The sequence below is a fragment of the Hyalella azteca genome, unplaced genomic scaffold (genome assembly GCF_000764305.2).
Source record: "Hyalella azteca isolate HAZT.00-mixed unplaced genomic scaffold, Hazt_2.0.2 contig4627, whole genome shotgun sequence".
Lineage (NCBI taxonomy): Eukaryota > Metazoa > Arthropoda > Malacostraca > Amphipoda > Hyalellidae > Hyalella > Hyalella azteca.
This window is the reverse complement of record NW_025934840.1, coordinates 358,112-367,900: the sequence shown is the minus strand read 5'-3', so window position 1 is coordinate 367,900 and position 9,789 is coordinate 358,112. Positions and strand designations below refer to the sequence as shown.

Sequence of the window (9,789 nt, the reverse complement as noted above, 5' to 3'; positions counted from 1 at the left end):
AGAATATGCTAAGGAAATTCGCCATTTGTTCAGTGAAATATTAATAACGTTTTAAATAGTAAGAAATGGTAGACCTGTCTGGCATTTTCTTTGCTGTTCAATTCTTGGAGAACTTTCGATGTATGCGGAGTGATGATATTAGTACCTATGAAAAAATTAGTAGTTTTCGTTTCAGCAATTAAAGCAAGACATACGACAACGAATATAGAACAAATTTTCTATTTCGCGAAGCTTTTCACAGATAATCTTAAATACCTTTGATGAAATCAGTCGAAGTTAATCATATCATCATGGAAATGATCCACAGACACGAAAAAATTATGATTGATGGACCTATAATTCCGATGCATTTCGTTCGTTCCATGCACTCATTTCCATCGATCGATGTCATTTGGTGTAATTTTGTCTTGATTCATAGCGTTGCTGATCACAAGGCAATGGAATCCAATAAAAAAGACAAAATGAGATCTTTTTTTGTATTTTGTTGTTTGCTGTAGCTACGAGGTTCGAGCGTTCCAACAGCGATGTGTGCCAGTGTTGACCAGAGTGTAAGACGAACTGGATGCTTTGTAGCTGGAATACGAACAGACCCAAAACGTAAGTTCCGTTACTTGGAAATAGAATAGAATAGAATATAATAGAATAGATTAGAAGTGTCGGCGTTGAAGAAATAGGCCCATGGCCTGTTGCCGATTCTTGAACTTTTCGTGACTTGATTCACAAGGGACCCGGCCTTTGGAACCCGATCTTTCCATAGCTGACGATTGATTGAGATAGCTGCTGGACTTATTGCCTGGTGGTCCGTAAGGTGCTAGGCATTTTAAGACTGAACATATGCTCCTGCATATGCATGTTCTCTACAGGTTTGTAATGAATGACAGTCATTGATACGGGTTCAAGGATTCAAAAATATTAACTATCACTTTATAAATTGAAAACTTTGATGATCGATTTCTCACCTACCGGTTGCAGAGTCACTGTGCGTTTGCAGATGGTTTTTCGGCAGGGCCACATATGCACATGTTATGAGAGAAGATTTCAATAAGCCTTTTAGTACCATATTATTCATGCAGGCACTCATCTTCACAACTTATTTCAGTAAAAATAAGCACGTTATTCCAGAGGTGAAGTCCAAATAAATCAGATTGGAAATAAAGTGCTGGCCTCCGTTGCTCATCGAACGGCCACGCCGCGCTACCCAGTGAAAATTTACAGACGCGGCAGCTTCTGATTTGGATTGCCAGAAGCTGGGGCGACTCTAAATTTTGTTACCCAGTGAAAATTTACAGACGCGGCAGCTTCTGATTTGGATTGCCAGAAGCTGGGGCGACTCTAAATTTTGTTAGGGTAGGAGTTCTTCCCAGTGAAAATTTACAGACGCGGCAGCTTCTGATTTGGATTACCAGAAGCTGGGGCGACTCTAAATTTTGTTAGGGTAGGAGTTATTCCCAGTGAAAATTTACAGACGCGGCAGCTTCTGATTTGGATTATCAGAAGCTGGGGCGACTCTAAATTTTGTTACCCAGTGAAAATTTACAGACGCGGCAGCTTCTGATTTGGATTATCAGAAGCTGGGGCGACTCTAATTTTTGTTGGGGAAGATAATTGCACGCTCAACTTACGCGGAGAGGGCAATATTTATCCAGTACTCATCATAAATTTATTACACAACATTATTTACGATATATTGTCTAACTGTGCCCACAGTTCGTTACTTCCATGTAACAAAGGTATATTGAGAAGTATTTCCACAGTAGCCCATCAAAATACCATTGTTACTTCATGGTACCTAATACCGTCAATTGAAAATATCCTTTTAAATGACAAAAAAAATCCGGGAAAGTTAAATCTAAAAAGGCGTTTGATTATTGGACAAATGCACACATCGAATCATATCAGTAGACAATACAGCAAATTTAGATGGAAGATGGAATTGAATTATTGTGGAAAAACTTGGACCACCAAGCACACTCCTCAATGAAAATTGTACTTGAAACGTTGATAACACAATCAAAATTTATGATCACACTTCTGTGACATGGTGGCGCAATTTGTTTGAAAATGCATATTGTTTCGCTCTTTAATTACAGATTGAACTGAATGTGTTTCTAGTTCCTTCAAGAATAACTAACATTGCTCACTATTCACAAAATAGACCTTGAACTGATCTTGTCAATCGTTGGTAAGACGAGCTAATACTAATATTAAGACATACTATTATAAAAATTCAGTCCTTGTACCAGCAGTAGTCAGTGTTAGGTAGGAGTTTTTTTAACTTCATCAAGTGAAGTGGAGGTAGTAGAAGCTTTTTTGGGAGTCGTGGTAAATAGTAGTAATATTATATAAAAAAAAACTCCTAACACCAATAGTAGGCAGTGTTATAAGAGTTTTTTGGGCTTCATCAAGTGAAATGAAGTCGAGGTAGTATAAATTTTTGGTAGTCTTGGCTCAATGATTTCACCGCCAAAAATCTGACCTGATTCAGAAGTAACTTATACTCGAAGTGTTCTACTCTATACCGTCATGTAGCTACAATCGTTATTGATTTATGGGAAGATAATTTTGTCTTGGGAATTAAAAAAACTACGAAAATTGTTCGTTTTTTCTACTGCAGATGACGCTGAAACTAACGCTACCCGGGCTGATCATGACTCTGATGATGATGGTGAAGGAAGGTGATATGGTGTGGCACTATCCATACGATTTGCTCATGACGGATAACTACATCATCACAAATCCCGACTACAGTTACGAGGTCAATAGCCTTGGTGAGTTGTCGCCGTAATATCTAAACCTTATCTCTGATAATTACCATAATCTTAATCATAAGTTTAAATAATGAATAAACTAATATCTTGAATAAAACATTATTTGTCACCACTATTAATTCATAATTAATTCTAAAAGATGTTTAGAAGAAAACATGGTCAGCTGATAATCTTGTAAAACATATCCACCAAATTCAATGCTTGATTTAAGGTATTTAATGTATAGTTTTAGATTTTCATTTAATTCAATTTCATAGTTATCATTAAAACAATAGGGTTGCTAAAAGCGAAATTTGTAGTGTGCTATTGGCAATAAGTAGGACAAAATAAGAGAAGGTACGGAATGGCCAGAAAGAAGAGGTAGAAATGGAATAGACAGTGGATTGCGGGACCGGCGCTGAGTGCATAATAATTGTCAGTTTAGTTTAGTGCACAATAATTGTTATTAGCGCATTTTCTCATTTATGGAAAAAACGCACTATTGTGCTCGCCATGTCCGTCTGTCTGTCTGTCTGTCCGTCCGTCTGTCCGTCTGTCCTCCGTCCGTGACCTCAAGTTTTCGTCGACGAGAAAATGCGCTCTCTGTCACTCACTGCAGTGAGTACTGAGTTGTATTTTTCTTTAGTTTTATTAGGCTGGGTTTGGGGGAGGAAACTCGTCAGGGCTTTGGGAGGCTCGTCGAAAGAGTGATGGTTCATTATTTACAGTATTTACATATTTGTGTTCTATCAAACAAAAATAAGAATGACTCTCCCTATGTACAAAATCAGAGAAATTTGCAGGGAAAAGAGGAAATTTCACTTGTTTTCATTTTATAAAGTTTTGTTATTTTATTTAATTTTTTTCAAAAAGATGAAATGACGGCAGGGTGATAGTGGTGGTAATGCTTATAATGTTGAAGGTGGTGGGTGAGTTATGATGGTGAGTGGTGGTTAGGTTTGGGGAGTTCTCTTATTGTGCCTGGTCATAAGTTTAATTTTTATTGCAAATCACTCTCGGTACGTGGTTATCGTAAGTCCGCTGCCGAATTCGGGACAACTGCACCTGGGCGCAATCATTCACTATCTGACAAGTAAACGAATATGGCTCGTTGTGTGTTTCGAGTTCGTAGAGTTAATGGTTACGAGTATAGGATTGGAGGTGAGAGACTTCGAGTATTTCGGAAATTTAGAGCTCATAAAAAACTGGTGCTGCCTTTCTGTGGCGTCTGTAGGCTATATGAGTGGAATAGAGAGTTGGAGGTCGTTTGTTTTAAGGGGAGCATGTCGCTCCAAATAGAGTTTTGGCTTTTCCGATCTTGAAGCTCATCTTAAAGCTGACATTCTGAGCTATCCAACGGTACCAAAACCATCTCTGTACGTTGATTTATGCGTTCAGGACAGATCCCGCTAGGGAGGGTGGTGGGGGGGGTCTTTAAGAAATAAGATTGGAGGAAATTCGCTGCCGAGCATATAAATAGAGTCTCTACTCGGACTGCAGCTCAGTCACCCTCCTGTCGTTGAACGGGGAGGTGTACATGTAGTCGCTCCCACCATCCTTGACTGGAATCGAGCTCCAGTAACGCTTAGTTTTGTATCTTTGCCACATTGAGTGCCTATGGGTACGCACACAGTGGAAGCAGGTTTGCCCGCGCGGGCAACCTGCTCCAACCTGCCACAAGAATGAACATAGGATAATAATGTAAGTGTTCACAGTGAAAACCTGTATGAATAGGCTTCTGTATTCTATGGTTTCAGGCGCCAGCCTCAGCAGATAACCAGCACGCTGGCAACCTGCTTTCACTGTGTGCGTACCCTAAGAGAGGCGCGCGGGACTTTGTCGCGCCCTCCTGAACATTTACACATTTTGTCACGGCAAAATTAATAACTCCTAGAGTTTTGAAGCTACAGCGATGAGACATATATACCATTCGATTCGTAATAAAAAGATCTAGCGACGGTCTAGTCATTTTTTTTATTCCGTTTTAGTTTGGATTATATATTGCAAAATGGGGGGGGGAATTTCTAAAATTCAAAATTTTTTAGAAAAATCATCATAACAAAAGAACCAAGAAAAAAATTGAAAATTGGCTCGATAATCGCTAGATATCGTCTTTACCAATCGAATGATATGTCTGGCAATGTTGTGGCGCGTAAATTGTATGATGCATTCATTTTTCTAAAGTACCTCATTTTCGGCCGTTTTCTATGAATTTCACGTTTTCTTTCATTTTTTTCGAAAAATTTACACGAGCAAAAAGTTCTTAGATTTCTGTTTTACATATATGTACCAAGTTTCAAAGTGATCCGTCGGTAATTAAAAAAGTTTTTCCGCGACCGACTTGCTCCCCTTAATTAATTAAAGAGGACGATGGTTTTTGCGCTTGTTAGTGGAGGGCTGTGTTGATGGCAAGGTTGTCGCACTGTTTGTGTGGGAATTTTCAAGTTATTTAGTCGGACCATTGTGTGACGAATCTTATAGTGCTTTGTTTAGAACTTTCTACAGTTAGGATATTGCTGTTTTGGATTGTGGGGTCCATGAGAGAAGATCTAACACAGTAGGGTACGTTTCATGTTGGGTGGTAGATAGCATAATTCCTATATTTTGTGTGGATTTGTGAGGCTTATTACTGAGGGTTGAAAAAGAACAGCATTCAAATGAGATAATTAAATGCTAGGAATAACAAGCAGTATATCACAGGTGAATGTCGGCGTACCTGCGTGAGTGCTGTGGCGTGAGCGGCGTACAGTTATACCTGAGGGTAGAACAATAACATTATTCAAACGATTATATCCAAATGTTAGTAATAATAAGCGGTATTTCACAGGTGAATGTCGGCGTACGTGCGTGAGTGCTGTGGCGTGTGCGGCGTACAGTTACACGCCACACCCGCAGAAGTCGTGGCTGTGGCAGTGCTTCTTCAGCAACACGACGGAGGTCCAGCGGAGCCTGGAGTACCAGCCCAATGCCACCACCTACTTCAAGGAGAGTGAGCTCTCCTAGACATTAATGCTTTATTCTTGCCGAAATATTTAGGCACTCTTGGGATCTTCCCAAGAGTGCCTAGGGATCTTCTTGGGATCTTCCATCTTGGGATCTTCCAATCTTGGGATCTTCTTGGGATCTTCTTTCACTCTTGGGATCTTCCCACAATGCCACCACCTACTTCAAGGAGAGTGAGCTCTTCTATACCTTAATGCTATACTTTTACCTAATAATTCGGCATACATTAATGCTTTATTCTTACCGAAATCGGTAAGAATACTGACACTTGGATTCTGAGTTCAACTTACTATCGGATCGCACTATTGATTAATCCCTTGTATTCTAAAATTACCGTACAATTCGGTCCGGTATTATCGTTGCAATAACCTCTTCCTGGAGGTGCCTGGTTCACTCATGTTGAACTGAAAAAATATTCGGATGTGCACAAATTTTTTACTGATATAGAAATCGCTGAGCTCATGTCGAAAGCTTTATCACGAAATGGACTTAATTCCTAACTCTAAAATTCAAATAAAATTTCCTTTCTGGGTCCTGCTCCCTCTAAATATTCACCTTTGTACTAACAGGGAAGCCCAAGAAGTACGTTGTCACCAACGCGACATACGCCCAGCCAAACGTGACGACTTTCTGGGAGGCTTGCGGCAAGATGGGTGCCCTGCCTGGCCTCATCCTTTCCTACCAGGACTGGCAGAATGTACCTTTTCCTGGTAAATAATTCTAGAGCAATTATTATCACTAAGAATTTAAACCCTATTTTTGTAATTGTATGCTTCATTTGTGGTTCCTTATTCAAGGTTTCAATAGTTCCACGCATCAAATATAAAAAAGCGAGTTTGTCACTATTTTGAGCTACAATTCGTCTTTTTATTATGAAACCTACATCAACAATTTAATTCTAGAAATTAATGGTAAACATGAATCGGCCTACCTGCTATGTCATTAGTAAGTAGAATGTCAGCGTACGACTGAGCGTAAGAAGTCCTAGTCAGCTTTATCTGTCGTTTTATGTCTTTATCCAACCCAACTAAAATCTATTCAATTCAACATTCTCTTCTGATCCTGGATCATTTTCGGTTTTAAGTACAAGATTCTGAATATTGATATTTTGTTTATTCCTCAGCCACCGGTTACCTCTACATCCCTCTGATGCGCTCGACTTACGGAGTTCGACGCTGGATGAACCACTCGCACTTTCTGGACGACGACGGCCCGTTGCCCTACGTTACCAACGGGTACTACTATACAGTCCATGTCATCACGAGTACTAGGCAGATACACGGAACGGACCCCGGCTACCCTTACAAGATCCTCTGCTTCATGTACTGAGTGAGTCTTCAGCGGCACAAACCCCAGGGGCCTAAACAAGAGCGACGTTACCAACCTTCCTGAAGCACAAGTTGACTGGGGTTCCAAACCCCAGTCACCTATAAACGGCCAAATCATGCGCAATGCGCCTTTTCATCTCCTACTGTCTTTTCCATTTCACCTTTCTCCATCTGCCCACTTTGCGCCACCTCTTGTTCTTTTCCACTCTTTCCTAGTGGCACCGCGACAAGAAGCACAAACTCCAGCGTCCTAAACAGCAGGGATGGCTAATTCGTCAGTGTCGCCTATTGAATGAAGATACTCGGGGCGGAAGACTCCCAGTCAAACGAAATGCACTGCTTCAATTGCAACGAGTCTTTAACAGCTGGAAATAACTTGGCCTCGAAGGAATAATTATTGATATATCGTAAATACATGCACACTACTTGACTATCTGCTGCACTTTTCTGCCATGAGTGTAAATTGCGTGATGGATATTCAGTTTTTTCACATATGTAGACAATTTTTTCTTTAATGATCACTAATTACACTATTTAAAATAAGTTTAGTCCACTATTTCAATTCGTTTAAGGTTTTAGATAATTTCCCGCAGACATTTTCCATACTGCCCAAAATAACCCGCCATGTCTGAGGAATGATTAGAGGACCACATGCCAGAACAACATCCACCAATATTATGAAACAAATAGTGTTGCTTGATCGTCTCCTGATGGAACATCTAAGAGAAACGCTTCAACCACTTTTGTTTCCCCATCAACTCGAACGCACCATCATAGGACATCAGCTTTAAGAATACCGGAGAAACTTTCTCACGAAATAACGAAATTAAAGAAGAAGGACATCAGCTGAAAAGAATTCAAAATTTACCTAATTTTCTTCAAACGAAAAGGTTGAAGTTCGACCGCCTCAGAGACATTTGCAGGGAAAAGGGGGAATTTCATCAAGGGCGTCCATAAGCTGCATATTCATCACTACTTTCGGTCCCGTACATGCCGAATTAAAATTTTCATACCTGGCATTTCTGGCACAGTGACGCCGTAGGCACTCACAGCACTTAAATTAGCCGCTCTATGTCCGCGTTTCGTTTTGTTTCGGCGAGTGAAATAAACGACGTACATGCACTTGAAGGAGTCCTTGCGGTCGCAGAGCGTTCAAAAGGGCATGCGTATATTTGAGTAAAGCTTCTAATTTGAGCGCATGATATAAACATTATTCTGGCAAGCAATAACTAAATTAGTTAAAATCGCCCTTATAAAATTGGAGCTGTGAATAATAATAATAATTGGCCACCATACGCCTGTTATTATGTTCATCAGGATTAAGAAGGAAACTTTATTGCCATGGATGCTACAATCAAATCCCCGCTGCAGAGCAGGACTCGTAAATTCTTGTGGTGCTCCCCTCTTAAAGCCCCAATCTGGTAAATCCCGCAGAGGGCGGCCTAGCAAATCCCCAAAGTCTTGTGCTGCACGACACTGTCTTGTGCTGCACGACACTGTCTTGTGCTGCACGACACTGTCCTGTGCTGCACGACACTGTCTTGTGCTGCACGACACTGTCTTGTACTGCACGACACTGTCTTGTACTGCACGACACTGTCTTGTACTGCATGACACTGTCTTGTGCTGCACGACACTGTCTTGTGCTGCACGACACTTTTTTGTGCTGCACGATACAGCCTTGTGCTGCACGACACTGTCTTGTGCTGCACGACACTGTCTTGTGCTGCATGACACTGTCCTGTGCTGCACGACACTGTCTTGTGCTGCATGACACTGTCTTTTGCTGCACGACACCGTCTTGTGCTGCATCACAGTTTAGATGTCTGACAATTTCATTCAAGTTAAACGTGAAAATAAAAATATTTTTATGAGGCATCTGTAACGCATCATCTAATAAAAATGTGCGTTAAATCTGCCCCTGACAGAATTGAGACTCGAGTGTACAATCAAAGCTGAACTTTCGATCAACGTAAGAGTATTCGAGAATGCAACCAGAACAGGGCCTATACTTTCAAAATTCGCTAAGTGAACGTAAGTACTTACGCTCTATTTTCTTGTCTACGATTGGTGGACTTTGCTCGAAAGGCCGTCAATGATTGGCTGATGAACTTACGAACTCTTAACTCATTTTGAAAGTATAGGCCCTGAACGATAAGATTTATAAATCCATAAATAACGCATGGCTTTGTGGCAAAGAAATATCGCGCAATTACGACCATCTTAAAGACCGCGACCTCCCGCTCCGGGCTGAACATTTCTAAGGCAATAAAGCCGATTTATGATTTTAAAAAGTTTAATGGGACTTTATCTGTAACCCAAGCCGGGTCTGTGTTTTATTGAAGTAGGGCCGTCATCAATTTCAGGAATGCGGTAAGAATAACAACTGCAGCTTCCTAACTCTACCCTAACAAAATTTAGAGTCGCCCCAGCTTCTGGTAGTCCAAATCAGAAGCTGCCGCGTCTGTAAATTTTCACTGGGAAGAACTCCTACCCTAACAAAATTTAGAGTCGCCCCAGCTTCTGGCAATCCAAATCAGAAGCTGCCGCGTCTGTAAATTTTCACTGGGNAGCTGAGAGGAGGGGAGTTTACCCTTGCAACATTCAAGAGACAACTGGACAAGTGGTTGAGCAAGATCCCGGACTGTCCAGTTATGGGAAACTACCATCAGCAAGCGACAAGCAACAGCATCTTGCATCAGCGTGCCCAA

At 40.9% G+C, this 9,789-nt stretch overlaps 1 protein-coding gene across 1 annotated transcript; it reads left to right on the top strand.

Moving 5' to 3' along the window:
* The first annotated feature begins 541 nt into the window (after positions 1-541).
* On the top strand, positions 542-7,231 carry LOC108665348. The gene is made up of 5 exons (XM_018152093.2): positions 542-597; positions 2,615-2,768; positions 5,575-5,736; positions 6,320-6,460; positions 6,874-7,231. The coding sequence occupies exons 2-5, from the start codon at positions 2,615-2,617 to the stop codon at positions 7,077-7,079; spliced, it is 663 nt and encodes a 220-aa protein (XP_018007582.1). The 5' UTR covers positions 542-597; the 3' UTR covers positions 7,080-7,231.
* Positions 7,232-9,789: the final 2,558 nt, after the last annotated feature.

Bases quoted from the DNA above. Each gene is read 5' to 3' on its own strand.
- LOC108665348 (XM_018152093.2), top strand. From the start codon at position 2,615: ATGACGCTGAAACTAACGCTACCCGGGCTGATCATGACTCTGATGATG. The intron at 2,769-5,574 runs GTGAGTTGTCGC...GGTATTTCACAG, and splicing joins TTACGAGGTCAATAGCCTTG to GTGAATGTCGGCGTACGTGC. The intron at 5,737-6,319 runs GTGAGCTCTCCT...TTGTACTAACAG, and splicing joins CACCACCTACTTCAAGGAGA to GGAAGCCCAAGAAGTACGTT.